The sequence below is a fragment of the Oryzias latipes genome, chromosome 1 (genome assembly GCF_002234675.1).
Source record: "Oryzias latipes chromosome 1, ASM223467v1".
Lineage (NCBI taxonomy): Eukaryota > Metazoa > Chordata > Actinopteri > Beloniformes > Adrianichthyidae > Oryzias > Oryzias latipes.
The window spans coordinates 24,394,529-24,422,511 of NC_019859.2; the positions used below are offsets into that span (position 1 = coordinate 24,394,529).

The 27,983-nt window shown below is 39.2% G+C and overlaps 2 protein-coding genes across 2 annotated transcripts in view; both read left to right on the plus strand.

Annotated features, from left to right (window-relative positions):
• Positions 1-27,983, plus strand: part of LOC110015368 (extracellular serine/threonine protein kinase FAM20C) — a 37,951-nt gene that overhangs the window by 9,002 nt on the left and 966 nt on the right. The gene's annotated exons all lie outside the window — the stretch shown is intronic.
• dnhd1 (dynein heavy chain domain 1) lies at positions 10-27,946 on the plus strand. Its single transcript, XM_023958864.1, has 43 exons — positions 10-487; positions 1,368-1,562; positions 2,379-2,582; positions 2,663-2,773; positions 3,380-3,536; positions 3,617-3,862; positions 4,331-4,474; positions 4,606-4,705; positions 4,809-5,002; positions 5,097-5,340; positions 5,696-5,853; positions 6,076-6,195; positions 6,318-6,594; positions 7,543-7,670; positions 7,995-8,190; positions 8,273-8,364; positions 8,489-8,696; positions 8,815-8,940; positions 9,032-9,129; positions 9,215-12,266; positions 12,354-12,462; positions 12,570-12,729; positions 13,340-13,622; positions 13,706-15,116; positions 15,743-15,842; positions 17,871-17,985; positions 18,073-18,259; positions 18,813-18,915; positions 19,089-19,217; positions 19,416-19,607; positions 19,980-20,399; positions 20,474-20,897; positions 21,695-21,793; positions 21,886-22,062; positions 22,238-22,416; positions 23,022-24,032; positions 24,110-24,284; positions 24,387-24,461; positions 24,910-25,135; positions 25,291-25,382; positions 25,454-25,600; positions 26,738-27,345; positions 27,441-27,946. The coding sequence occupies exons 1-43, from the start codon at positions 126-128 to the stop codon at positions 27,855-27,857; spliced, it is 13,251 nt and encodes a 4,416-aa protein (XP_023814632.1). The 5' UTR covers positions 10-125; the 3' UTR covers positions 27,858-27,946.

The following is a 27,983-nucleotide window of genomic DNA, read 5'->3' on the forward strand; positions in this document are numbered from 1 at the left end:
TTTGTTATACATTTTTCGTTTTTTTTTTCTTTCCAGGCTTTCTAGAGTAAGATTACCTAAAAACTGGAAGGCTAAGACAAATTCATTTCAAACTCACTGATGGTATTTACTGAAAGATCTGCAGCATGTCTGCTGCCCCATCAACGAAAAAATCCCACAAGGGATCCTCTCCTTCTGCTGTTACAGCTGATACAAGGCCTGCATCTGTGACTTCTAAGCAGGATCACTCTCCTGACGTGACGTTACCACCTTTACGCCCAAATCCATCCTACTGGGAAGCAGGCTCTGTGCCGACACACCTGTTCTGTCGTGCGTCAGGCTTCAGAAATGATTCTTTGGACAAATTTGCGCCAGTACTGGAACTCCCTCAGCTGGTTTCATGTGTAGATCAGAAGAAAAGCATTGCAGAGGCAAAATGGACTGAAGGACCTCAAAATATAACCAAAGCACTAAAGGCTACAATTCTCATCAAACCATCTCAAATGAGGTAAATAATACATTTAAGAAAGATTTGAAAATTGACTGTTGGTATTGTGTTTGTAAAGACCCACTTCGATGAAAATCATGTTTTTGTGGCATTTTTCTTATGATGCAGGACATATATGAGTAAAAATTAGGCGTAGAATTAATTCATTAAGTATTTCTTTTTTTAAATTGTTGTGAATCAGGAGCAGAAGAAAAAATGCGGTTGAAAATAGCTTGTAGGTTGAACGTGGGACCTACAAAAGTAGGCCACAAGCTCCCTGTTCTGCTCAATTTAGATACATAATTGATCAACATTGTCTTCGTAGCCTTCATCAGAGCTGGCATCTAACTCCAAACTGTACAGCTGGATAGCTCCAATATTGCTCGCCATTTTTGTCGCACCAGTAATGTTAGGTTGTGGTTGAGAGGGGCTGTAAGACAGCGGTAGAGAGTGTAAACGAAAGGATGATGGGTTATGGGGGAAAGCTTACTATGCCTCAATGGTGCCGCCCAAAACTTTCTAAGAACAACTGTTGCTCTGCCGAAACTAGTCCTAGAAAACGACACAGGTTTTCTATTTGGGCTAAAATCTGTATAATCATAGCTAAAAGACCACTGGGAACACTTTTACAATTGATTAAACGATGATCAGAGTGGGACTTTAACTATCAAGTCATTTTATCTATCACATGAAAAGCTTCCTCATGGTTTACACATGAAGGAACTTGATTCAGAAGGTCCTTGACCCAGGGCCAGCAGAAATAAACACTTTAGCAGGAATTCTCTTCCTTTATTTCCAGTAGATTATAGGAAGTCCTTCACAGTTGAACCTTCACATATCAAGCTTTTTGAAATGAAATAAATTTCTCTAATTTTGTTATATTTCTGTTTTATCGCTTCAGTTCTAAAGAGGAAAAGGAGACGACAGTGTTGCCAACACATAAGGAAGCAAGGGTAATGAAAGACCGAAGAGTGACTAAACCAAATGAATGCCAAATGACCGGCATAGACATCATTCACATGTTTGCCCAGAAAAGAGATCAAGGAGGAGATGTGGAGATTTACCACCTGAAAGAAACAGATGGAGATCATTTCAGGTAGGACATGGAAACTGAGTACAAAAGTAAGGAAAATAAGGTTTGCTATTAGTTCTTTTCTTGAAGCAATTTTCCTTGGTTAAATGTTTTTGTTTATTTTCCTTTTAAATTGTGCTATATTTGTAAGGAAATATACATTTGTAGAATTAAGAATAGAGCTGAATAAAACTTGTACCTGTAAAAAATGACACATTTTCTCTGCCATGCTTAGATGCAATAATCTTCTACATTTCAGATGCTTTTCTGTCCTTTAAAGTCCCATTCCGATCATTTTTTGATCTATTTTCAAAGGGTTCCCAGTGGTCTTTTAATTATGCCTATGCAGTTTTTTTCAGCCGAAATCAAAAGACCTTTCATTTTCTAGAACATAGTTTCTGCAGAGCGGCAGTAGTTCATTAGAAATTCACCTTTGGCGTGGAGCAACCCCTTTCCCTCCCCATAACTGAGAGTTCTCTGTTTACACGCTCTCCCACTAGTTTCTAAGCACACACACCTATAACCTAACATTAGCAGTGCAACAAAAATGATGAGTGAATCCATAGGGAGCTTGTGGTTTGTGCTTGTAGCTCCTTCTCACAGCTACAAGCTTTTTCCAGTGGCATTTTTTCATTTGCTCCTGATTCAATATAATTTCAATAAAGGAAAAATCTAAAATACAATTTCGACCTTAATTGTTTTTAAAAATGTCTTCCATCATCAGAAAAATGCCACAAGATCGTGTTTAAAACAGCAAAAAACACATTTTTTATTGGAGTGGGTTTACCTGTTTTTCTGGAACATCAGTTATGAACTACAAGGTGCTCTGTTTGTTTATAGACCATATGACCTACAAGTGGTTGATCCCGAAGATGCTGGTTCCGAGCACTACATCTTCTCACCTGAAACCGTCCTCCATGTGACGAAGACTGGTTTCGGTGGACTGGTCAGCCATGCAGATTGGTACAGGGAGCAGGAGTTGTGGACAGCTTTGCAGAAGATCGCTTTTTTCAGGAACTTCAGACTCTACAAATGCTTTTATTGGTAAAATCAAAAGGCTTTGAGCTTGCCAACCATCCATAACAGTGCAGTTTATGCCCTGCTTTTTATTTATTTTTCCACAGCTGGCATAAGAACACCTGCCAAATGCGTTTCAAACGCAGATGCAAGAATCTGCAGGAAAAGCTTCTTGTAGATGTCGCTCAGTTTAGAAATGCTCTTCATCTTTTAACAAGGTGAGTCAAAAGGAACTCAATTCTTCAGCATTCAGGTAGTCCTTGTCATGCCGAAATTGCTGGCTGCTAGCACATAGGCTGTGTCCGAAATCCGTTCCACTCACTACTTAATGCACAATAAAAGGGTGGTCAAATCCACAATTCCAAAATTAAGTGCCCTTGAAATTTCCCTGGAAAAAAACTAGTGTGCACTGATGCTGACTAAATTGGCGAGCATCGTGCACAATGCATTTAATTTGAAGGATGATTTATGATTAAAAAATGTATTTATTTATAGTCATCAGAGCACAATGAATTCAAAATTGGTCTTCGTAAAATGTTCAAACCTATTATGTTTTCACTTTGGGAAATCGGTAATGTCATATTTGGCCTTTAAAAAAAGAGAGTAATGAACATGGTGTCTGAATTCCATTCAAATCCAGGGTATCAGATAGTCCTGCAGTGTGGTTTTGGAGTAGTTCAGGTGTATGGAAGGAATGCGGACATTCTGAAATTGTTGCAAACTAACCGACCTGACAGTGGCTTGGATTGGATTTTACTGTAATCTTTTTGTTAGAAGTTGTTCAGCCGAAGAGCGATGAGTCCCAAATGTTCATCTTTTTACAGAGTAATTGAGGAGCTGAAGGGGAAACGCAGAATTCCTCTGGAGGAATCCAAAACCTACATGTTGCTTGACTTGAAAGAGCTTCTGAAAAACAAGAATCAAGAGTTTTTGATGACTATGGAGAAGTTATCCCAGTATCATGCTGTCATTCTGAATATGGTACTTGTTGATCTTCTGTGGAAAATTCCCGGATTAGAGCCTTTGTGGAAATCGTTTTAAGGTTGCCGTCTTCATCTCAGGTGACAGAGGACATCTGCAAAACACAGCAGGAGATCCACACGCAGATGTCAAAGAGGCCAAACAAACGCTATGGACCCATTCACCTGCTTTTTGCCAGACAGAAGGAGCTAAAGAAGGAGCTGGCTACAGCTGAAAGAAATCAAACAAAATTGGGAAATTTTGCAACACTCATCCATAACATGATTGAACAGAGTCTTGTCACGATCGTTCAAGAAGATACCCAGTCTTTTATGGACCTTTTGAAGGTATGAAAAGCACTAATGCAGCAGCATTTTCACATTTTTATAGTTAGCTTCAAGTTATTGTCAAAGACCCACTCTGATGAAAATAGTGTTTTTGGTGTTTTTAACATGATCTTTTTTCAGCTTTTTTCTGATGATGGAGGATATATAAAGACGATTAAGCTCGAAATAGCCTCTTTCTGAATATTTCTTTATTCAAATCGGAAATCAGGAGCAGACAAACAAATGCTTTTGAAAAAGAGCGTATTTGATTTTGGCTACAAACTGCATAATCATAATTTAAAGAACACTGGGATGCTTTTGAAAGTTGGAGTTTCAATGAATCTTGTATTTTTGTCTTTACTACTTACTCTTAAAAATCACCAAAACTATAGTATTACACTGGAAATTTTTTATCAAAAACACTTTCTAATTAAATAAAGTGAAATAAAAGTTTGAATTTCAATAAAATGAACTGTTTTGCCTTTTTAGGGCATGGCATTTCAACAGAGCTGCCTCTTCCTCACGGAGCTCGCCTTCAGTGCCAGTAGTCAGCTGATCTTGGATCCACCAATCCACGCTTTTCAAGAAACACTCAGCAATTTCTTCACGACTGCTGACAGAACAATTATTCAGGCAAATGTCAGCCGTCACCGCAGAGACACACGCTGTCATGTTCAATACTTTCAGTCCCCCTCATGATAATGGCTGTTATTTTGAGCTGCGATTATGCAATAATGATCATGAGCATCTCTCATTCCTGACAGATGTGTGAAAATTGTGGCTTTTTTACGGAGATCAGCCGCAGTGAACGCAGCTCTGATTACAGTTTAAGCTTAAACTGCATGAAGAAATCTGGGATTCCAGGTAATCTCAGACGTAATGAAGTGGAAGACTGCTGATACAACCCAGTGCATGTGATGAAAAAAAAAGTCTCTTTAGCGTTTCTTTTGTGTGTTTGTTCTTTGAGGACCAATGACCGGCTCATCTGTCGGAGACACTTTAAGCTGTCAGCTGTTGCCGCCTGAAGAGATTCTTCTAATGGTGAAAAGCACAATGGTCAGCGGCTGCTACTATCCTCTCTCCAAAACACAGCTGGAGTGGCAATTCAACATTAATGACATTGCAAACCAAGCTGAGGCTCAGCAGAGGGAGCTTATGCAGGCAAGAGTAAAATCATGAGTCCACGCAGAAGCTGAAAGCAAAACCTGTATTTTTTTTTTGTTTCTGCTCACATTTATCTTTGTTGTCTGGGCAGAATGCTGATTTAGAAATCCGGGAGGTGTGTAAGAGCTACGCGTGGTTGGAGGACATTTATTTGTTTGTGACTGGGTGGAATCCTTCCTCTCTGGAGTCCTTGAAGGGGCAGCCAGCTTTAGTGTATGAAGAGTACATGAACAAGTTGCAAAGCTGGGCTGACAGAATGCACGAAATTAAGTCATCCATCTCCTCATCCAACCGACTGTTCCTCCTTGATTGTACCCATACAAAGAATTCTCTTGGTATGTAACGACATCAAAAAGTTAATCTTGTTTTTTTTTGTGCAACATTACATTTCAGAGAGAAGCAAACCATTAATCAATAAGAAAACATAGTTTCAGGTTTCTTATGCACTTTTAACTGCAAGAAAAATAACATTTTAGGGTCATAACTAGTATTTTTATGCCTTAAACACATGGAACCCAACATTTAACCATTTTTTATGACATTTTATCACCATGTATTTTGTAAACGCTCTCTACGATACAACTTACACTTTAAGTCTGTAAAACATATCTTTTTAAAGTATAAATGCTATATTATCTTACTTTTTGGCCTTTGCAAGAATGTTCTTTATCTCTTTGTTTTCGTTTTTAGGACAACAGCTGGTATTAATTGAAGAGAGAGTTACTGCACAGCTTACTGAGCAGATAAGGCTGCAGTCAGAAAGCCTCGTGTCTGATCTGGAGAGCATCACTGCTGAACTCGGAACAGAACCACAAGGCATACGAGACTTCTCCAAATATGCCTTTAGGGTAAAGGATCTCTTTAAATATTCCTGCTCTTTATATATATGTATGTGTGTGTGTGTGTGTGTATGTGTGTGTGTGTGTGTGTGTGTATATATATCATTGTTATTTGTGATTAAGCTTTTGTTGCTATTTTTGCCCGTTTAATTTTTCTTAGCTATCATCAAAATAATATCATCCTTTTAAAAACAACTTACTGTGCATAGTTGTATTTTTTTCTTATCACAGGTGAGGGAAACAGTAAAAATGTTGGCTGACATGCAGAAACGTTTGGAGTATGTCCTCTCCCTGCATGGCACTGTCAGCACGATCAGCCGGAAGATGACCGAACAGAGTTTTGAACAAAAGGTTTGCTGGTGTAGTTGTGACAATAATGCTATAAATGATCAAAGAAGTTTAAGTTCTAGTTAAGTAAACTTAAATGATCATCATTTTTCACAGCAGTAGTTGTGTTTGTGTTCTGCTCCTAGATGCTGGACGTGTGGGGTTCCTTTATGACCTTGCTGAAGCAGGCAGACAGCCATGTGTGCCGCCACCTTCCCTCAGTGGCTCATGCTCTGGAGGAAATGTTTTCATGTTTCATCTGTCACCTAAAAAATCTGATCTTTAAAGCAACATCTGGACCTTTCCTTGACTCGAGCCAGAACGCAATCGAAATGGCCTCCAAGTTGAAGTACATGTGTGTCCATGTGCAGACTGTCAGTGCCCAGCTGGAGGAACTGAACCGGAGCAGTCAGAACCTACGAGGTGGGACAAATTTTTAATTTTAAAATTTTAAAAAAAATTTAAGTTTAATTTTACAAAAAGGTTCTCTTAGACAGACGACAATACTGTATTATGCTCTTTAGTCCTGATCAACACTGTGGCAATGTTAGTAGTTTCCAATGACAAACTGAGTTTTTGGACAATAAATTAATTTTTTCCTACAATAAGTTATAAAATGAAGAGTTTTCCAAAATGTTCATAAATATAAATGATATAAAATAAAAGGGCTACTATAGGCCTACACAAAAATTGCTAGGTACAGACACATTTAAGGTTACCTTAAAAGTGCTAAAACAATCTTATGGCAGCTTGAAGTATTTAACGAATCAAAAAAAATCCATTTATGCATTTGAGCTCTTTATGTTTGATGTTCGCCTCCTATATAGACCAGGGTCATTTGGAGTATAATTTAAGTTATTTTGACTCTTATTTAAATGAAACTATTGCAGTGAAATGGAAATGATGTTTTTGGTTGTTTCTCTATTTATTCTTGGATCGTAAGTTATATCGTCATCGCACTATTGATCACTAATATCGCATATTGTGAGTTTTCCTCATATTGTGCAGCCCTGATTAATTTTTTTGTACACTGCAAAAACAGGCTCCCTAAAAATTCTTCAATTTTGAAAAATGTTCTTTAAATAAGCAAAAAAATCTACCAATTGGGTAAGAAATCTTACCAAGAATTCTTATTTTAAGAAAAATTTTAGTCTCTAAGACATTTTTTCTCAAACTAAGATTATTTAACAATTGAAAAACTTTCTTGATAAGATTATTTTTCTTGTAAGATAAAAAAACGAGACAGTTGTTTTTCCAGAAACAGGAGTCTTTTTACTTTCTTAAGATTCAGTTTTTCCAGTGTAAAAAAATAACACAATAAACCTTGAAATGTATTAACAAAGCTTTCATTTTTTTATGGTTTCTCATTAGAAAACACAATGGATTTGAACATTTTGACCACAGACGTTCTAAAGGTCATAGCTCGGAAGGAGCTGTGGCAACTCAGAGCGGCGTACACCACATGGATGGAAGAGTGGAGAAAGCTGCTGCTCAGTGAGGTAAACACATGGAAAGCTCTTTTGTTTTCATGAGGGAGAATAAAACATACTAAACACCATCATTGTGATTTCAGTGTATTCGTGGCAATGTAAAAAACAGATTTGTACTATTGTTTTTAATAAATATTAGAGTATAAATTATGATTAGTTAGTTTAAAAGCAATAATTTGATCAACATTTTTAAAAGTCTTTTTAGCCTAATACCGTCTTGTGCAAAAGGTTTCACTCACTCCTGATTTTATCAGAATTTTTTTTTATTCCCCTCATAAATAACTGTTACACAGTCTTGTTGTGATGTGTGCCTCTGCTGGTCTCTCCTGTCAGGTTGTAGTTTCAGAAGCTAAAGAGAAAATTTCCAAGTGGATGCAGCAAATTCAATGTTTGACAAATATACCTGCTGATGACCCAGTCATGCAGGAGACTGTAGAGGTTCTGGAAAGTTTAACCCTTCAGGTGGGTGTCATAATGAAGTTACATTCCACCAGCCTCAGGGAAAAACACTGGAAAGCTATTTTGCAAGGTCAGAGCATTTTCCATCTGGTATCACATGAGTACTTTATTGAGTAAAGATTGATTTTGCTAAAATAAACTGTATAACGCAGGGATGGGCCTACAGTGTGTCCTTGAGAAGAAACTGACTGTGGCTGAAGTCATGTCTTCTCAACTCAAAACTCATCAGAAATTAATATATGATGTACGTAAGTTACTAATATTGAAGTTACACATACTTAAAATATGAAACCGGTTATTTAGGGACAATAAAAAAGGATCTATTTAAATATCTACTTGAGGCTCTGCTTGAAACTTCACTTTATCAGACATGCAAGGATGCAGAAACAGAGTGGAGCATGGAGCTGGCCCTCCAAAAGCTTTGCCTGGAATGGAATGACAGACGCTTCCAGGTGGAGGAATTCTTTCTCCCTGCTTGGCAACACTCTGTGTCACAGAATGGACCGACTGCCGACAAAGTCAATGATCATTCTGAAAGTGACAGCACCTCTAAAGGTCCTAGATTCATTATTACCGGTAAGAAAAACTAAAGTTGAACATTTGTAAAACATTAATTCCCTGATTCTGCTGTTGGTTAAACTGTTCTAGCTTGCAGCACTACCTCCAGATAGTTGAAAAATCTGTATTCTCTCAGGTTTGGAAACACTCCCGGCTGAGATAAATAGGGGTTTATCAACCTTGTCAGTCATGATAAAGTCCAGATATTGCAATGAGTTCAGGCCACAGTTGAATGAATGGATTTGGGCTTTCCAAGAACTTGGTAAATCAGTAACCCCAAGTTAAAATTCAGTTTTTGCCTCAAAAAAGACCAACTTTTTTTATTTTATTGCTTTTTGTTTGTATTTTTTCAGGTGAACTAATTGATTTATTTAAAAGACACCAGCAGCTGTGGGCCTTTCTGACCAAGAGTTTCGATGAAACATCCATAAGGGATCAAAGGGAACATTTGGTATGTCCCTTTCACAATCACAATGCTAACATCCCTAAGTTTGAAAAGTCTATTAAGTTCAGAACATATTTTTTCTCATTTTTAGTTAAAGCGTTTTCAACCAGTTGACAAGACGTATCGAGAAATAATCAACACAGTATTGACTGACCCTCTAATGGTGAAATTGGTTTCCTCCGAAACAACTGACAGCAAGATTTGTCAGAGTCTAATGGATGGTTTGTCAACAATGGAAGCCATTTTTTGCCAAATGGTGGATATTCTTCCAACCCTCTGCGACCAGTTTCCAAGACTCTGGTTTTTGAGTGACAGTGAAGTCATAGAGCTGCTCTCCTATCAGCAGACACCCTTTACGCTTCAGCCTTTTGTTTGCAAGTTGTTTCAAGGGGTGTGCTGGCTTGCATTTGACAGCAAGTTATCATCTAATACAAATGATGGGAAGAGTTGTGCAGCTTCAACTCAAGGCCAAAAAGAGATGAACGTTTCAGGAGTTCTTGGTACCTTCCAGGAACAAGTTGTGTTTTGCCCCTCTCTGGAAGTAGATCCTAACACCTTGGCTTGGCTGTTTTCCTTTGAAAAACAGTTAAAGCTGACAATAAAAAGGCTCATGAAGAAATGTGCTGTGCAGCAAAACCAAATTCAACCATTTGTTCTAGATTCACCGTGTGACAAAGCAGAGACAGAAATCCAGGCTCATTATTCTCACCACAAAGAAAACGCTCTACCTGTTTTAGGTCTGCTGTCTGAATTTCCTCTTCAGTGTCTCTTGGTAGCTGAGGAGGTGAATTGGTGCAGGATTGTTCTTCAGGCTTTCCAGAAGACAAGTCTAGGTGGTTTGAGAAACCTAAAAGCGCACAACCTTGCAAAACTGGAGAACCTTGGCGAAACTATAAGGAGCACATTTAATGGATCTGAAATGACACCTCAGGTTTCCAAACACTCAAGCATGTGTTTGCGTGCTTTAGTGCATCTCACGATGAATCATGCACAGCAGCTCTCTCGACTCATGGAGGTACCACATGACCCTGAATTGTCTTTTGAGTGGATAAGCTTGATGAAGTACCATTTCAACTCAGAGGATCAGAATGCGCTGGACAGTGATGATCTCACGTGCTATGTAGACGTTTTGGATCATCGGTTTCAGTATGGCTTTGAGTATTTTGGACCAGAGGACTGGGTGATGGTCCATACTCCGTCCACAGACCAGGCAATATTGGGGATTTTAATGGCTCTGAAAAGCTACAGATCTGGGTTTGTAAGTAGAAATTCAATGTCTGGACAAAACCACACCATAGTCCAGTTGGGAAAAGCCCTGGGGCAACAGATTGTCGTTAAACAGTGTTATCCAAGCACAACACCTGGCTTTGTTCAACAGATGCTGCTGGGTGCTCTTCACACAGGAGCCTGGCTTCTGTTGGACTCTGTGGACTTATTACCAAAAGGTGTCATGTCTCTGCTGGGAAAGCTTCTAGCCGACATACACCAGTTCTTTTCCAGGTTACAAGAAAACAGGAAATTGAGATTAAATGAGGAGCAAGAGCACATCGAAACTGAATCACACATTGTACTTGCAAGAAAGTGCATCTCTCCTTGTCCGAGATATGGATGTATTCTTATCTCAGAAGAAAATGCTTCCATGGTTTCTGAGAATCTGCTCCGTTCTGTCAGACCCATTGCTTTAAAACATCCAGATTACAGGGTTATTGCAGAAGTAATGTTGACTTCCATTGGTTTCCAAGAAGCCAAGTCTTTAAGTCATCGTCTGGTCTCCCTGCTTCTATTGGCCAAAGATTCAAACTGTCTCCCTGAACATTTCCTTGATGAAAACAGCTGTTTTCTCGCTGTCGTGCAAAAAGTAGTTTCAGCGTCTGAAGTGCATTTACGGCATGGCAAAAGTCAACGGCAAACTCCAAACGAACCTTCTGTTCTGACTCCTGAAAAGTCTGAATCTACCTCCTCCCGAAATGGTGAGAAAGATAAAAAAGAAACGGCAAAGACTACAAAGCTGCACTGTCGTCAGATGTCGTTAAAACAGGCTTTGATGGAGGAGACGGCCATCGTTAAAGCAATTCTTTGCATCTTTATAACAGAGCAGAAGAAGGCTTCACAGTTCAACACGATTTTCAAAGAAGCTTTTCCAATAGCATACCAGTTCCCCCATTTCCAACAATACATGCACGAAGAAGAAAGGAATCAAATTCAAAATGCAATATCTGAAGAGCTGCAGCAACAGCACCTTCATTGTGACGTGGAAACAATCAGCAACGCTCTCACGCTTTATCAGACACTAAAGTTTTCTGAAGCTGTCATGCTTGTGGGTGCTTCTGGAAGTGGAAAGACAACCTGTTACAAAGCACTATCTGGTGCATTACAAAGACTTCAAGAATCTGAAAATAAATGTAAAAATGAAAACACCTCAGCGACTAATTTTGTTTTTGAGACTCCAAAATGGTCTTCTGTGGAGACTAGGGTCTTTTTTCCTAATACCATGACGTACGAAGAGCTTTTTGGCTGCATCTCTGAAGCAAAGAGCTGGAAAGATGGAGTGTTCGTAAAGGTCCTCCAAGATTTGGAACATGATCCTACTTGTTCTGATGTTCACTTCAAGAAAAGGGATGGACCTTCAAAGGTGAAGTGGCTGGTAATGGATGGGGAGTCAGTTGGGCAGCCTGGCTGGTTAGATTACATAACCAGTCTGTGCAGTGTCCAGGATCGACGTGTGTGTCTGCCATCAGGAGAAACATTTCTGGCTCCTTCCAACCTCATTTTACTTATGGAGATGACTGACCTACAGGATGTGAGTCCTGCTGCAGTGACGCGATGCAGCCTCATCTATTTCATGGGGACCAATGTGTGGAAGGCTGTGTGGAAGAGTGAGATGGAGGCCTTTGCTCTTGAAAACCAATTGGATCAAAAAACGCTGAAAATGTGGAATTGTCTTGCCAAAAATCTTTTCTCAAAGACTGTGGCTTTGCTGGAACAAAATGATTTGAAAGCTGTCAATCACTCTGAAAGAGGATCTTCTAAGAGAAATGGCCTCCAAGAAATCACTTCATTTTTTAGGATTCTGCAAGCCCTTTACAAAGATCTTATGAAGCAGTTACAAAAGCCTAAAACAAGTCTAAATGCAGACAGAAAAGGTATGATAATCATCACTGATAAGCTAATTACTAGCCCCTTATTAAAGTTTCTCTTTAATAAAACGGTATGCCTTTCTTTCATACTAGATGGAATCACCGCAGCCGACACTGATGGACTTGGTAAAAAAGAGCTGCTCACTAGAAACATTTTCCTAGTGGCTTATATTTGGGGATTTGCTGGACATCTGCATCCAAGGTAAAAAAAAAAAAAGTATTTTTAGAGAGTATTTTGTTTGTGCAAATGGTCGAATGTCACATATTTTTACTTAAACGTAACTTTTTTTTTTCTTTTCTCCTTTTTAGCCACTGGCCACAGTTTGACTTGTCAGTTCGTCAGTTGCTGTCTACTTGTAGTTATAAAATTGTTGTTCCCGATGAAATCAGCGTATTCGATAACTTCTTTAACTTTGAATGTGAGATGTGCCAAAAGAAAACACAACCAACAACTTCCATCATTCCAAAGGTTTGTTTGATTCTTTTTGGTGTAAGTTCTTTAAATATACCATATTTCTGGACTATAAGTCACTCCGGAGTCCGGAGAAAAACGCCTGAAAAACGGCCCTTTCAGCGGTACTTCTGTCTCTCTGTAACCCAGTTTGATGACAGCAGTCAGAGGACTGAAAACATTTAAACACAAATAATAATGTCTCAGTAAAAAAAAAAAAAGATCATAAAGTTCAAAAGAACGATCAGATTCTCCTTCATGTTTGCTTTGGACAATGCTTCTCCTTCTGTGTTGCTGTCAGTATCAAATATTGACACACACCCCTACAGTGCCCTCTTGCCCTTGTTTGCAGGAAACAACTGCAAGCAACCGATTGTTAGTTGAAAAATAATGAATATATGAGCCTATATTTATTTAGTTTTTATTTTTCTAACTTGTTCTGTCCAACAACTGAGGGAACAGATGAGAGCTGAATTTTGTTGGATAGGTTTTACTATTACAAAATTTTGTTATTTCTCTAATTACAATCTTATCTTTAAAATCACATCATTTTCTTACTATTTCATTTTTTTTCAGTATGTTATTTATACAACCTTTAATTTTAAGTGGTCTGATTGCTTTCACACAGTATGGCAAATACAGGCACCTGCTGAACCTCATGCTCAAGGCAAACCAACCGGTTCTGCTTGTTGGAGATCCGGGTTCTGGAAAATCCAATCTCTGCAAATCTGTGTTAGGTCTTGATAAACCTTATATCAGCATACCAGGAAGTCCACTGCTGAGCTCCAGAGATCTGCGGCTGATACTAAACAACATCTGCAGCAGAAAACAATGTAAATATGTTCAGGAAACCACTGCAAAAAAGCCAAGCCTTCTTCTTTTTGTGGATGATTTGCACGAAGCCCCTCGTGGTAAGAAATTGAGTTACCGGTAATTGGAATGCATTTTATTTGAGTGTTTTTCAGATCTTTATTATTATAGTTACTCTTTACAGATGTATGTGGGAAAATGTCAGCGGCTCTGGAGACCATACGCCAAAGTCTTTCAAAGGGAGAGTTCCTGACTTCCGACACCTTCCTTCAAAAATCACTGAGCCCCGGAGCTGTCAACTATTTGGCGACATGTTGTTTTTGTGCTCCGGCTGACCCCAGCAGCAGCGTTGTGTCCTTGCGACTGTCCCGGCTCTTGTCTATCTTTGTGCTCCCTACCCTATCAGAAGATGCAATTTTGTCGATGCATTCCCCGTGGCTGAAAGGGTGGCTCAAAGAAATACCCCTAAAGTACAGTCCAGAGGACTTGTCTCAATGCATCATTATGGCCACAAAACATCTGTTTGTTACTTTATGTGACCAGTTCCAGTCCACTGCACAAAGGCCTCAGTTTATGTTTTCTCAAAGTGATCTTCAGAAGGTGTTCTTGGGGATGTGTCTGTGGAAGTGGGACATCTCAAAAACAACTCCACAAAAACATGTACTAACAGGCTGTTCTCCAGGATCAGTTCTTCATGTAGTTCATCTCTGGATGCACGAGTGCATGCGCACTTTTAGTGACAGACTCTGTTCAGACGATGACAGAGACCTTTTTCTGTCACTTTTAGTTGGAACAGCAGCAACACATTATGGAAGTATACTAGTTGATGATTACCAACCTGGTAAATTAGATAACTCACCCGCCCGTGCATCAACCGTGGATCCAGCACTCACCTGTCCAAATGTCAAACTAGCTGAGCGGACAGGATCTTCCTCTCCATCTGAAAGCATTTTTCCAACTGATATTAAAAGTCCCCCTGCTTTAACTGAGATTATTCAGCATTTCAAAGTCACTGTGCCCCAGCTTACGTATTGCCCTCGGCCTTTTGATGCGGTGAAATTTACAAATCTGCAGTGCAGTTATGAAGAGACGTGTTCTTACTATGAGCAAGACGTTAATGATGTCCTGGAAGAGCTGAATATGCTCACGGACAGACGAGGTGCCAATGTCTTCAATGACACAAGCAGGTACATTGTTCTCAGACAGGGAGTGAGTCAGCTGCTCCACATTCTGAGGGCTTTGCTCATACCGTGGGGTCACGGTGTGCTGATGAGCTCTGTCAGAGGAACGGGCCGTAAAACCACGGTGCGTTTAGCAGCTTATCTTACTGGCTGCCAGTTGATGGAGGTACATTCTGGGAATGAAAAGGAACTGGACGAAATCCTGAAAAAAGCCCGGGATAAAATAAGAACAGACATGGTGAAAGTCATTATACTAGTCCATGAGGAAGTGAGCTCAAGTGTCAGAGAAAAACTACTGATGGCAATGGCTCAGAGAACTTACCCGGTGCATCACACAGAAGATGAACTGAAGAGCCTTGTTTCCAGAGTGACACAGTCAAGAAGAGACTGCATGGACAGCTGGATCAGTGATAGGTCAGAGGAACACCCTTAACCTAGTTTGAATAATATTTTTTTGGTTTTACCAAAATGGACCAATTACAATTAGTTAGATTAAGAAAGACATTCATAAATTTGGGTTCAATAGCAGCTTACCTGTGTTTAGTGAGGCTTTGATCATTACTCTGTTGTGTAATTGTCACATTATGAATAACAACTACATCAAAACTATTTGAAATGAATGCACACATCCTCCTTACTACCACAAAAGAAATGTGGCAGTGACCATGCAGGTCAAAATTATTTTAAATACACAAAAACTAAAATTCCCAGAGCCCCACCCCTTCACATTTTGTATCAGTAAAAAGCCTCTAATGTCCTCTGTAGACACCAAAAAGAGTTAATTCAAAAGTTCCAGTGGTTGGGAGATATTTAGGCTTAGAAATGTTCTCTACAGAGAACAGATTTGCATTGCTGGTAGACAGGAAGATATTTAAAGAAATTTATATTTCTTTTCATTTCATAAAAAAACACTTTACGAAATGCAGTATGTTTAATGATGTCTCTGACTATCTGAAACTACAAAAACCTGTATATTAGCAGAAAACAGAGACTTTTTGTAATACAAAGTAACAAATGATTGTTTCTCTTCTTTCCAAAAGATGCATGGGCCAAATCTACAGAAATATTCACACCTTTCTGTTGATGCCGTTTGTCCAGCCGAACTGCTGTAAAAAACCTGCCAATTATGAAACTCAAAGAGTGAGTAATGTCACTGAATACTGTGAGGCAAGTTAGTATTTGATCACCCAGTGATTTTGCAAGTTCTCCCACAATCTTGGAGAGGTCTGACATTTTCATCTTCAGTGCATGTCCTCTGTGAGAGACATAATCTAAAAAAATCTAGAAATCAAATTTTATTATTTTTATATCATTTGTTTTTGTGGTAATGCTGGTTATAAGTACTTGAACACATGGGAAAATCAATGTTAATATTTCCCTCAGTTCTTCACTAGGTTTTCACAAACTACAGGAGTGGTTTTGGCCCACTCCTCTATACAGATCTTCTCTAGATCAGTCAACTCTCTTAGAAAACTGAGTTTGACCTCCTTCCAAAGATTTTCTATTGGGTCGAGGTCCGGAGACCGGCTAGGCTGCAGCAGAACCTTGATGTGCTTCTTACGGAGCCACTCCTTGGTTATCCTTGCTGTGTGCTTTGGGTCATTGTCATGTTGGAGGACCAAGCCATGACCCATGATACTACCACCCCATGCTTCACAGTAGGGATGATACTCTTCTTCTTCCTCCAAACAGGGCAACAGAGAATTAAGCCTAAAAGGTTTTATTTTGGTCTCATCTGACCACATGGCTTTCTCCCATGACTCCTCTACATCATCCAAAAGGTCATTGGCAGACTTTAGACGGGCCTGGACATGTGCTGGTTTAAGCAGGGGAACCTCCCGTGCCATGCATGATTTTAAACCATGAGTGTATTACCCACAGTTACCTTGGAAACGGCAGTCCCAGCTCTTTGCAGGTCATTGACTCACTAGCTCCTCCCATGTAGTTCTGGGCTGAGTCCTTATCTTTCTTAGGATCATTAAGACCCAGCAGTAGCACACAAATAAATTATTTAAAAATCACACAATGTGGTTTCCAGATTTTTTTACATCATGTCTCTCACAGTGGACATGCACCTAAGATGAAAATGCTTGCAAAATCAAAGGGTGGTCAAATACTTATTTGCCTCACTGTATATAACCTATGTCTAACAAGCAATCAAACAGTGATGTAACTTTAGCTTAAAGAAAAATCTTTGGGCTAGGTAATTCCATAAAAAAGTTGCCTTTAGACCCACTCAGATGAAAATTGTGTTATTGGTATTTTTACATGTTCTTTACATTTTTCTATATGCATTCTGTATGCATTTTTCTAATAATGAACTACAAATATAGAGAAAATAAAGCTCAAAATTGCTTTTTTTAAAAGTATTTCTTTATTAAGATCATTTTGAAACAGGAGCGGATGGAAAAATGCAGTTTGAAAAAAATAAAATATTGTGAATAGGCCACAAGCTCCCTGCTGCGCTCCATTCCAATGCATCCAATTACAGACAAGTTGCAGTAAGAGAGATTGCAAACAAAGAGCTCTCAGCAACAGTGAGGGGAAAGAGGTTGCTCCACGCCAACAGTCCCGCTCTGCAGAAACTATGTCCTAGAAATCGACACAGGTTTCTTGATTATGACTAAAAATTGCATAATCATAAAAGACCATTGGGAAGTTTTTGGAAAATACCATTAGTTATGTCTATCTCCATCCCTGTCATTTTATCATCATCTGCTGCCTGTTAATGCAAAACTAATCTTTTCTGTTTTAAAAGTAATGTTCAAGGATCTGAAGTTTATTACATCTTCATCCTGTTCTTACCTTGTTGTAGTTTCCAACATGCCTCTTTTGTGTCAAAACAGATGCTTGAAGGCTTTATGCTCACCGAGCAAATTTTTGTTTATTCGTCTACCTCCTTCTGCAGTCGCCTTCCATGTTGCTAAATCTTGCTGGAGGCTTTTTGCATTTTCCTCTCTACTGTTGCCTTTTCATAGTTCAAACTAAAAATCTGTCAATAGAATCTGCTGGTCACTTGTAGACCATTCGTATACAGTTAAGACAGTCTAAAAAACAAAAAACTGAAACTTTATCAATAAACATAGTTGATTTGATTTGTTCAGGGTAATACCATGTGTTATATTTAGTTAACTCCTCTAACATGTTTTTGTTGTTTTTACACTTGAGGCACAATTAACCAAGGCTCTGAAGCTCAGCTGCTGTGTCGAGGTGTTCCAAATGTTGTCCAATCATTCCCTGATAGAGATCGCCATTCAGTGCCTAAAAGGTCATCCTTTTAAAAGTAGGTCACCACATACTATTAACAACACATACTCTATACAAAACTGAGAAAACATGAGAGTGCTTTTTCTCTTTTCTTTCTCTGAAGTTGCAGTAGGAGACTCTGCGGAGAGCCTGTCTTTGGCCATGGCTGGAATCCATCAGTCTGCTTGTCAGTATGCTTCTGTCCTTCTTGGAGTTCAAGCTTTTAGCACTCAAACTTTTGTGGAGTTTATTACCCGCTTTGACTGCCTTTACAACAAATTACTGAAGCAATGGAAGAGCAAAAACAACAGGTAGATTGCTTTGAACTAGAGGTGTATTGAACTTTCTACTGATTGTTATTTTCTTGTCCTGAAAAGCTGGCATCAACTTAATGAAATGCACGTTTGTATTATTTTGATCTTTTTTTCTACTTACTACTTTTTGTCTACTTAAGTCGAAGTTTCATATATTTTATCATTTGTATTTTTAAAATAACAGTTAACTATCTTAAATTATGTTTTGTTCTATTTTTTTTTAATGTTGAAGGATCTTTGTTTGTGACTGTTGATTTTAAGCTGAGTAAAATAAAAATAACGGTTTTTCCTATTTTTAATTCACTTTAATATCCTAAAAGCCACACAGAATATGTTCTAAGACAGTCTAAAGTTTAGACTGTGTTTTAGATTCTAAACCATGAGCAGCATCTGCTGCAATTAGTCAACCATTTGACAGTGTTGAAAAAGAAGAGTTTACGATTTATGCTACAGCTAAGTGTTAATATAAAGGCAGCAGCTTATTTCTCATGTCAAATAGGCCGATTTAGATCTGGAAATGGAATAACAAATGCTGAGTTTTGTTTTTTAGACTCTTCAGCTCTGTGGTTCATCTGAATGTTCTGAACAACATCATCGTACAGGCCAGAGAGAACGTAGTAAAATTGCAGGAGGAAGTTGCTACAAAACAGCAGGTATTATGTAAGGGATAATGGTGTGTATTATTAATACTGTTTGTACAGACCAGCTGTTTTGAACAATGTTGGAACCATTTGCAAATGTATATCAAATTTTACTTTGAAATAGTTGGATAAATAGCTGGTTTAGACATGTATGTGAATTTATATACCTTTTTTTTTAACTTCAGCATCAAAAAGAGCTCCTCGGAGCGCTGGAAGATCAGAAGAATCTGCTTGAACTAGCTGTGCAGAAATGTGAAACAGAAGAGAACCAACTAGAACGGCTAAAGGAGCAGCTTAACCAAGCTGTGCAGCAGGTATTTCTCTTGCATTTGCATAAATATTTTAACCAACTTTTATTGTACCAAGAATTTTTAAAGAGAGAGCAATTTCACCAAAACTTTGTTTCAAAATGTACAAAGGTCTTTGTATCTGTTTTCTATCTTCCTGTAAAAAAATTTTTGGCTAATGTGACAAACAGTTAATCCAATGTTCTCATTGATCTTTTCATCCAGGCAAAATCTCTGTTCCTGTTACGTCTCAGAATTCTTGAAAGTTTAGATCCACATGACCTGGAGGAGGTGCACCACTACAGAGATCCACCTGAAGGGGTGGTGCGAGTCATCAATTCCATTTGTCTTCTGTTTAACCTTCCGCCCGGCTGGGAAAGCGCTAAACATCTTCTCGGACAACCCAACTTTATGGAGGTGTGGAATAGAAAAAAAAGAACAAAATTATAACAACTACATGTTTTTTGGCAGCACATGAAAAATTGTTATGTGTAAAGTTAGGATTGTTTTGCTGTGGAGTCAGGATTTATTAAAGACCCACTCGGGTTGTTGTACCCACAAGTCAGAGGCATATTTTTAATGAACGCCTGGCATCCTGTCGAAACTATATCCCAGAAAAACAACAGTTTTTTTTTTATTTTGTCCTAAAACTGCATAGTTATGATTAAAATACCACTGGAAACGGTTTGAAAAAAGATAAAAGATGATCAGATTCGTTCTTTAAGAAAGGATCAAACACGCTTTGCTTGTTAGCGACTGCTCTCTTACTAATTGTGCTTTCTTCTTCAGGAGCTGGAGTTTTTTGACTGCTGCACTGTGACAACTGAACAGCTCCAGCAGCTTGAGGAGATAATTCAAAGCCCCCATTTTGAGCCAGAGTCTGTTAGGGAGGTCAGCAAGGCCTGCGAGTCCCTGTGTCGATGGGTTCTGCTTGTTTATGAGTACTGCTGCAAACGTCACCAGCTGTTGCTTCAGCAACAGATGGAGGTGCTTGTTAGAGAGGCTGAAAGTCAGGTGTGCTTGGCCAAGCAACAAAAGAAGGAGGACTACCAATGTTTGGAGGACCTTCAGCTGAAGATTCAAGCTGTCCAATGTGAGCTGGACCGTCATCTAGCTGATCTGCACAAAGCTGAGAGTCATGAAAAAGACATTTCCATCTATGACGGAAAGTTTGAAAAGCAGTTCAGAGAATGGAGTTCTGATTGTGAGGTAACAAAACTGTAAGATATTTGACTAAGGGATCATTTTTTGTGTGATCTCAGTTTTCTCTTTCTTCCCTTTAGAAAGCAGATTTACGTCAGAAAAACCTTCCTGGTGACGCCCTCATTCTTGCTGCGGTCATCTCATATTCAGGCCCATTTGGACCCGATATTCGCACAGAGCTGCTTAACAAATGGAGGGATTTGTGTCTGACTGGAGACATCAACATAAACCCCAAAGATGTCCGAGCCGCCTTATTTACACGTGAAGATGCTGATCTCATTTCTCCCCCTCCTGGTTTTCCCATCTGTGTGACTGAGAGACTGCAGCTGCCCATTGGTGAAGCTGTGGGGTTGAATGAGTGGCAGCTTGAAAACACTCTGTCTGCCAGACTGCTGGTGAAGCTTTTGCTGTGGGGACACAAAGAAAGCTGTGGTCAGCGCTGCCCTCTATTGGCAGATACTCATCAACATTTGCAGATGATCTCTCATGGTCGGCTCTCTTCAGGTATGTTCTTAGATTAACGCTCCTGTAAAGTGAAACACAGCTAAAAAGGTTTTGATTTGACCAGAAATCGCATGAGCAGATGAGCATTACAATTATCATTAAAATATATCAAATGCTCATATGAAGAAAACTTGTTTCTTAGGTAGAATAAACCTCCCACCTCAGACATCCTAGTTTAGTTTGATATGCCATACAAAAGTTTGACATCCCTTGGCATTCTGAAGTATCTTGTTAGCCCTATAAACCAATTCGTATCATATTTGAGACAGGCATTTCTGAGAACCACCTGTCTCATTAGCATGATCAAAACTTTCCCTAAAAGCCTATTGTATAGAACTCAGTCCAAAAAGGTTTAGCTAATTTGACAAAACATGATGAGAATAGCTCATCTATTGTTTTTTTTTTTTTCCAAATGACTACTTGCTTTAATTGAATACAAAACTTGTTTAGAATTAATAATTTTTAATACAGCTACACAGTTGTAAAAATATGTGGATGAAATTTGAGACAGTGGGTAAATAAGGTGCTTTTTTTCCCGAACACTTATGTCAATATTTAAACCATAACTAACTATTTAAACTAAACTATAAACTAACATTGTTGTGAGCAAAAACTTATACAAAATCCCCAAACGTATCGTAATTGATGCTATCTACATCTCATAAATGATATTGCATCTTTTTTTTTTGAGGATTTCATCAGAGTTCAAAAAATAATTCCCAAAAACTGAATTTTCAATCGTTCTATCAATTCTTTAAAGTGGTGGGCTTTACAGTTAATATTAATAATCTCTGCAGACGAAAATATAACCCTGGAAAAGGAGGCGGGCCTTGATTTAGTTGTTTGTGCAGATGACCCAGAGCTGCTAGAAAAGCTAGACTGTGCAGCTGAAAAAGGTAAATTAGAAAAAAAGTTTATAAAGAAAAAGTGTTGTTTTTTGAATTATGTTTCATAGACTCACTGGAACTTTTTTTTAAAAAACTTTTAGGATTGAAGGTCCTGGTTACTCATGCAGAAAGAGCAAATCCCAGTCCTGAGTTTCTGAAAAAACTAATGCGTCCTGCTGGATGTTGGTTTCAAGGATCACAGCAGCTTGCTCAGCCACAGCCCTCAAAGTTTCACATAATTCTCAGCACTCATCTGCCCACAACGCTGCTGAGGAGTGGTAAGCAGTGCCAGCACATCTGTCCAGTCTGACATTTTTGAATAAATGCAAAAACATAACCATACTGGACACATTCTACAGGAAAGAAAAATGGATGTAAAAATCGCTCATTGCTGACATGTTTAAAAATAACAAGCCAAAAGGTTTTTTCAACCTTTTGTTATCTTGCCTACAGGGATCCATGCATCCATCTTGGCTGAAGTACATGTGGTCGACCTCTCTCTCAGTTCCAAGGAGATCCAGGAGTTAATGCTGACGCGGCTGCTGCCGCCAGAAGATGGAGAGCTGCTGATTCAACACTTGCGACTCAAGAATTACAATCAGCTGCTGCGTGGAAAAATGGCTGCAGAAAAGGTGGCAGAGAAGAACACTTTTTGCTCAGAATGTTTATGTTGGTGCATTATGCCCCTTGAGGTTCTTAAAATGCATCTTTAGTTTTGGTGAGGAAAACTTTTTTATGAGACGGAGTTTAATCAAGCAAACCTTTTTTTAATCACTAAACCTTTTCAGATGGAAAATTGTTAATTGAAATATATCGGTAGTGAATCCAAGACCAGTTATAGGTATGGGCAAGGCGGGCAATGCCCCCTTAAATGCCTAACCATATGTGATGGTCCACAAAAATGTACCATTACCTAAAGAAATAAAAAATACACACACAAAAACTCCCCAAAAATGTAAACAAAAAACACAAAAATATAATAAAAGTTAAAATAAAAAAACAAGCATGGACAGGCAGACAAATCAACAGACAAAAAAAAAGATGAATGCAGCCTCAAGGTGTCACAAACCAGTGTCCTGCTTGTGCCAGTCCCAAGCGTGGTAGATGGGTTAGGGTTAGAGATAAACTAGATCTCGGCCTGAGTGAAACCATTTAAAAAAAAAAGGTCTAAATCAAAGGTAATACATTGCACCGCTTTATTCTGAAATCCTGACGTACTGATGTACTGTTGTTCTAGGATGCTGTGATGGATCACATCCTGCAGTCGGGTCCACTGCTGCAGAAAGACTCAGACCTCCTTCCTCGCATGGCGGCTTTTGAAGAAGAAATGAGGAAAATTCAGCTAGAGATCGAGCGTGTCAGTGAAGAGCTGGAGGGTCACGAGTGTCTGCTGGCTGCTCCTCGTCGTTTGATGGAACTGCCCGTTGGCCTTTATCAGGCCCTGCAGGCCGTGTCCTGCCTTTCTCCCACCTATTACTTTTCCCTGCAGGGCTTCATCAAAGTGATGCAGGAGGCCCTCTGTGAAATAGACAAACCTTCCCTTTTGTGTATATCTGGAAAAGCAGCAAACAGTGCAATACCTGAGATTCTGAACACAATGGTACTCCAGCTACTTGTACATTACAGACCTTGCCTTTTCCAGAGCCACGCTGCTGTCTTTAAGCTGCTTGCACTTTTGGCTCTGCTGAATCACAACAACTTTTGCTCTGAGGCAGAGAGATTGGCCTTCATCAGAGGTTTGGAAGACTTGGAACAGCCTGTAACTGAGAATAGGCTATCAGATGTTTCTGCCATCACACTGCCCAGCTGGATACCCCCTCATATCTATTCACAGCTTCTCCTCCTGGAACAGATCCCCTCTTTTAGTGGGTTGATTGCCTCTCTCTGCACCTCACCCATGCAGTGGAAGGAGTACCTGAGTTTGCCCTCCTCTACTGTAGTAGGGACTGTTCCTTGTCGCTCCCACTCCCATCTTTCCTTGCTTCAGCGGGTCCTACTCTGGAAAACCATCGTCCCAAACTGCTTGGAGGGACTAGCAGGTACTTTAGAGGAATGTCTGCTCTGCCTCCCTGATAGGGCAGAACTGACTGAGCCACCCCACGCTGGAAACCCAGAAGTTCTTGCAAGATATTTGGTCAACCATGAGGGACCAGTCATTCTTTCACTTCCCAATCCTAAAGGACAAACGACCATTCAGCCTCTTTCTTTGATAAGTCAGCTGTCCCGGGTGGTTGTAGGAAAAAATAAGGTGATCCTAAAGGATTTTACATCTACTTTTTGTGACTTCCCCCAAATGCATTTGAGTTAATATCTTCTCTCTTTTAGGTTCAGTTAACAGTTATCTATTGTGGGACAATCCCTGAAGAAGACGCTGTTCTATCGCTGCTGGACACGGCCGTAAATGAAGGCCATTGGATTATCTTCTACAGCTGTCATCTTGTGGATCGCTGGGATGATAAATTGGTCGCGGCCTTGAGCCAGCTGATGTCCTCTTCAGAAGGTCTGTGGTCCATCAAGAGTCACATTTGACATAATTGTTGTCATAAACAAGACATTTTAAAACCCATTTGTACTCACCTGCTTGCATCCTCTGTCTGTACAGAAAGAAAATGTCTGACTCATCCCTGCTTTAAGTTATGGTTTGTAACTCATGAGACAGCTTCATGCTCTATTCCAGGTAACTTTTAAATTCATTCATACTTTCAACTCTCATCTGGTTGTATTTTCCATTAATTTACTTAATTTTTGTTGTTTTTTAAAATAAATTTACTTTGATCCATTTTCTTTTCTAAATTAAAACCATAAATTAAGGTTTTGCTCATTTGCTGCAAAAACGGGCCCCTTAGAAACAAGTCATAAATTCTTACCCCGTTGGCAGATTTTCTTTAAATAAGAAAAAAAATCTTCAAATAGGATAAGAAAAATAGTCTTACCAAGAGCTCCCATCTTCAGGAGAAAAATTCTTGTAGACATTTTTTCTCAAAATAATATTATTTTGCTGTTGAAAATCTCTTCATTGGATTGTTTTTCTTGCAAGACAGAAAAAAAGACAAAAAATAAGTCTTTTTATTTTCCTTAGATTTCGTTTTTGTAGTGCGACCCTTTTGTTTCTGCCTTTTCTGCAGCTGTGGTGCGAATGCGGGCCTTGCTACTGGCATGTGACTCTCCTTGGGATCTGAAGGAAGAGCTGAGCTGTTCTATGCATCACTTATTGTCATTCTGTCAGACACAGTCCAGCTCAGATGTCAGTGCAGAAAACATGGAGCTGTTTATCCGCTGTGCCATCTTCCACTCTGTCTTGCTTCAAAGACAAAGCTGTAAATACTTGGGTTTTGGAAGAACATGTCCCTGGTGAGAAATTTACTAGAAAAGATGTAATTTTTCTCCTCCAAGATTATTTTGAGTTTTTTTGTTATGTGTTTACGCAGCAAGAAATCATCACAGTTGTCACGTTTTCTTATTAAATACATTTTTCTTATTTTTGTGCATTTTTTTTTGTTTAAAAGGAATCAGGAGGATCTTCTTGCTTTAGTGGATGCAACCATTTCCATTGCCTGTCTCTGCCATGACAAGATCAAAGTCTTGCAGCATTTAGCAAGTAAGGCTATGAAGATCAGTGCAGCTCTGTACTTGTTTAAGGTCTAAGCATTACCTGTGTGTTCCTCTCAGTCAGTTTGGTGCATGGTGGCCATGTGGTGGAATCTGCAGATCTGGACGCCGTGGAGTGCGTTGCCAGATCTTGCTTTGGTGCAGAGTCACTGTCAGGAAATGGTCCACATATCCTTTGGGATATTATCAGCACTCATGGGCACTTTGGTAAGAAGAGGATATCTTTTTTGATGAACTGTGTGATATAAAAAAGAGCTATCTAACTTTAAAAAAAAAATACAGATACATAAAGAGAGAACAAGCAGAAAAGGTATTAGAAGACGTACGAGAAGAGTTAAACCTTAAGTCAAAATAGCACATTGCACTGACTTAACACTGTTTTATAATCTTAACACTGTTAAGAGTTACGCTTGAAGTTATTAGTTGTTAGGCTCTGAGCATAGCAATCCCTTTTTATGCAAATGTGTGTCCAATGGTCTAAAATTCAGTATTTAGACAGGTAACTTCTTAATTTCTCAATCTTTTTCAAAAACTTGAAATTTAAGTATACAGTTTATGTCAAGAAGTTACATAGTAACAAATGGGCCAAGAAAATAAACAAAAGATTGAAACGGGGTTCATATCCTCCATAAACGGTACTTTCTTTTTATATCAGTTTAAGACCCCACTCCAATCATCTTTTGATCTATTTTCAAAGCATTACCAGTGGTTTTTCAATTATTATTATGCCATTTTTAGCTAATATCAAGACTTTCTGAATTCATTTCTTGAGCAATCCTTTTCTTTATTAATACATTTCTTTTGTGTAAGTTGCTTTCTAAATTCTACATTAGAATCCAGAGGGCCTCAGCCTCTCTGTCAGACATTTACATAAACACTGCAACACTTTGAGACACCTAATAAACATTTTCCATGGTATTAATTGATGTCACAGAGATGACATTAAAATATATAAAAAGCTTTTTGTCTGAAACATTCATGTTTTACCAAAACCTCTCAAAAATGAGAAGCAGTTGTATTTAATAGGATGCTTGTCTACAATTAAGAACTTTAGAACAAAAAAAATCAGATCAATGCAGGTAAAGCCAAAACAAAAGAATTTGTCTTACATAAAAATCAGACTTATGCTCCAGATTTTGGTTCCATTACATAAAAAGGAAAAAAAGATAAACAGAGATTTATAAAGTTATACAATTTGTCTAAAAACAGACGTAATTCTGGGGAGCTGAAAAAAGTCTTTTCTTTATGTTACGTCTCTCCATTTAATTTAGGCGATTCATATAGAGTAAATTCATCCAAACTCTTCTCTGTGTATTTCTACAAGTGTCTCCTTCTGTTTCTTAGATTTGTCCGGAGTGCTGAAGATCATGGATCAATATTTTGGAAGTTTCACAAACGGCGACCCAGACATGCTGGGTTTCAGTGCTGATGCGGCCTCAGAGATAACAAAGATGAATAGCTGTAATCTGAACACACTGCTGCAGGCCTCCCAGAATCCTCCAGGGTTGCTTAGAAGTTGCATCACCAGGAATCGGCATGCTAAAATGCCTGACTACAGGCTTACAAGAGACCGACTGCAAGCTCTGAGGAATTACCTGACACAAAAGAAAGAACTAAACATGGACGGTGTTTCTTGCAGTCCTATTAGGGATTTTCTGCAGACGGAATGGAACAGCCTCTTTGACTGGGTGTCAGCCCTCATCTCACAGCTCCAGGGGCCTGTTCTACAAAAGATGTCCTCTTATTGTCTCCTCCAGCTGACAGATTTGGCTTGCTTGGAAAAGAAGGCAGCGTTGCTCAGCTCTTATCTCTGGCAGGAAAGTACCACAGATCCACCTGGTGCTTACCGACTATCTGCCTTTAAAAATCCCCGCGGCTTCTTAGTAGCACTGATGAGGGAGGCTGCTCCAGTAAATCACAAATGTATCAGTGAAATGGCCCTGCATTTTAAGGTACGAGGGGAAAGATAACACTAAAATGTTCTTTTTAAATGCAAACGTTTACTTGAAACAGGAAGAGTTTTCTCTAACTTTGAATCTCCTTTCAGGTTTTTTCTCATGGAGGGATTCCGCCCACGCTTCCTCCAGACACTGTGTATTTGTGTGGCCTTGAGATCAGAGGAGCATCATGGGATACGCAGCAAGAAGCGCTGCGGGACACTCTCTCCCATCAGCCATCTTTGATGCCACTCATTGGTGTGCAGGCTCGAGTCAGAATCTCCGACCCAGCTCCAGATCACCTGTCCTGTAGCGCTTCATATTTGTTGGATCCAGGCAATGTTAGAGCTGCAGGTCCGCCAGCACAGCTGCCTGTCTACCTCTGCCCTCTCCATCCACAGCAGAAGAGGCAGAGTGGAAACAGGGGGCTGAATGATGCTGAGATGATCACAAAAGTTCCCCTTCACACCGAGTTCAATCCTGTTTTGTGTAGTTTGAGAACAGTGAGGCTAGTAAGTACTCTGTGAGCTTCAGTGATGGATCTGATCGCTTTTCAGATGTAGTGATGAAACCCAGATTCATGAATTCATGTCAAATAAATTTTGTATTGAAAGCATTTTGTCTCTGTTTTACTTTCCAAGTTTTTATTGTTG

What these genes read in the sequence shown, in the direction of transcription:
- dnhd1 (XM_023958864.1), top strand. Translation starts at nt 126, where the DNA reads ATGTCTGCTGCCCCATCAACGAAAAAATCCCACAAGGGATCCTCTCCT. An exon ending in GCTGGACATCTGCATCCAAG is followed by an intron (nt 12,463 to 12,569) that starts GTAAAAAAAAAA and finishes TCTCCTTTTTAG; the next exon opens with CCACTGGCCACAGTTTGACT. An exon ending in TTAACCAAGCTGTGCAGCAG is followed by an intron (nt 19,218 to 19,415) that starts GTATTTCTCTTG and finishes CTTTTCATCCAG; the next exon opens with GCAAAATCTCTGTTCCTGTT.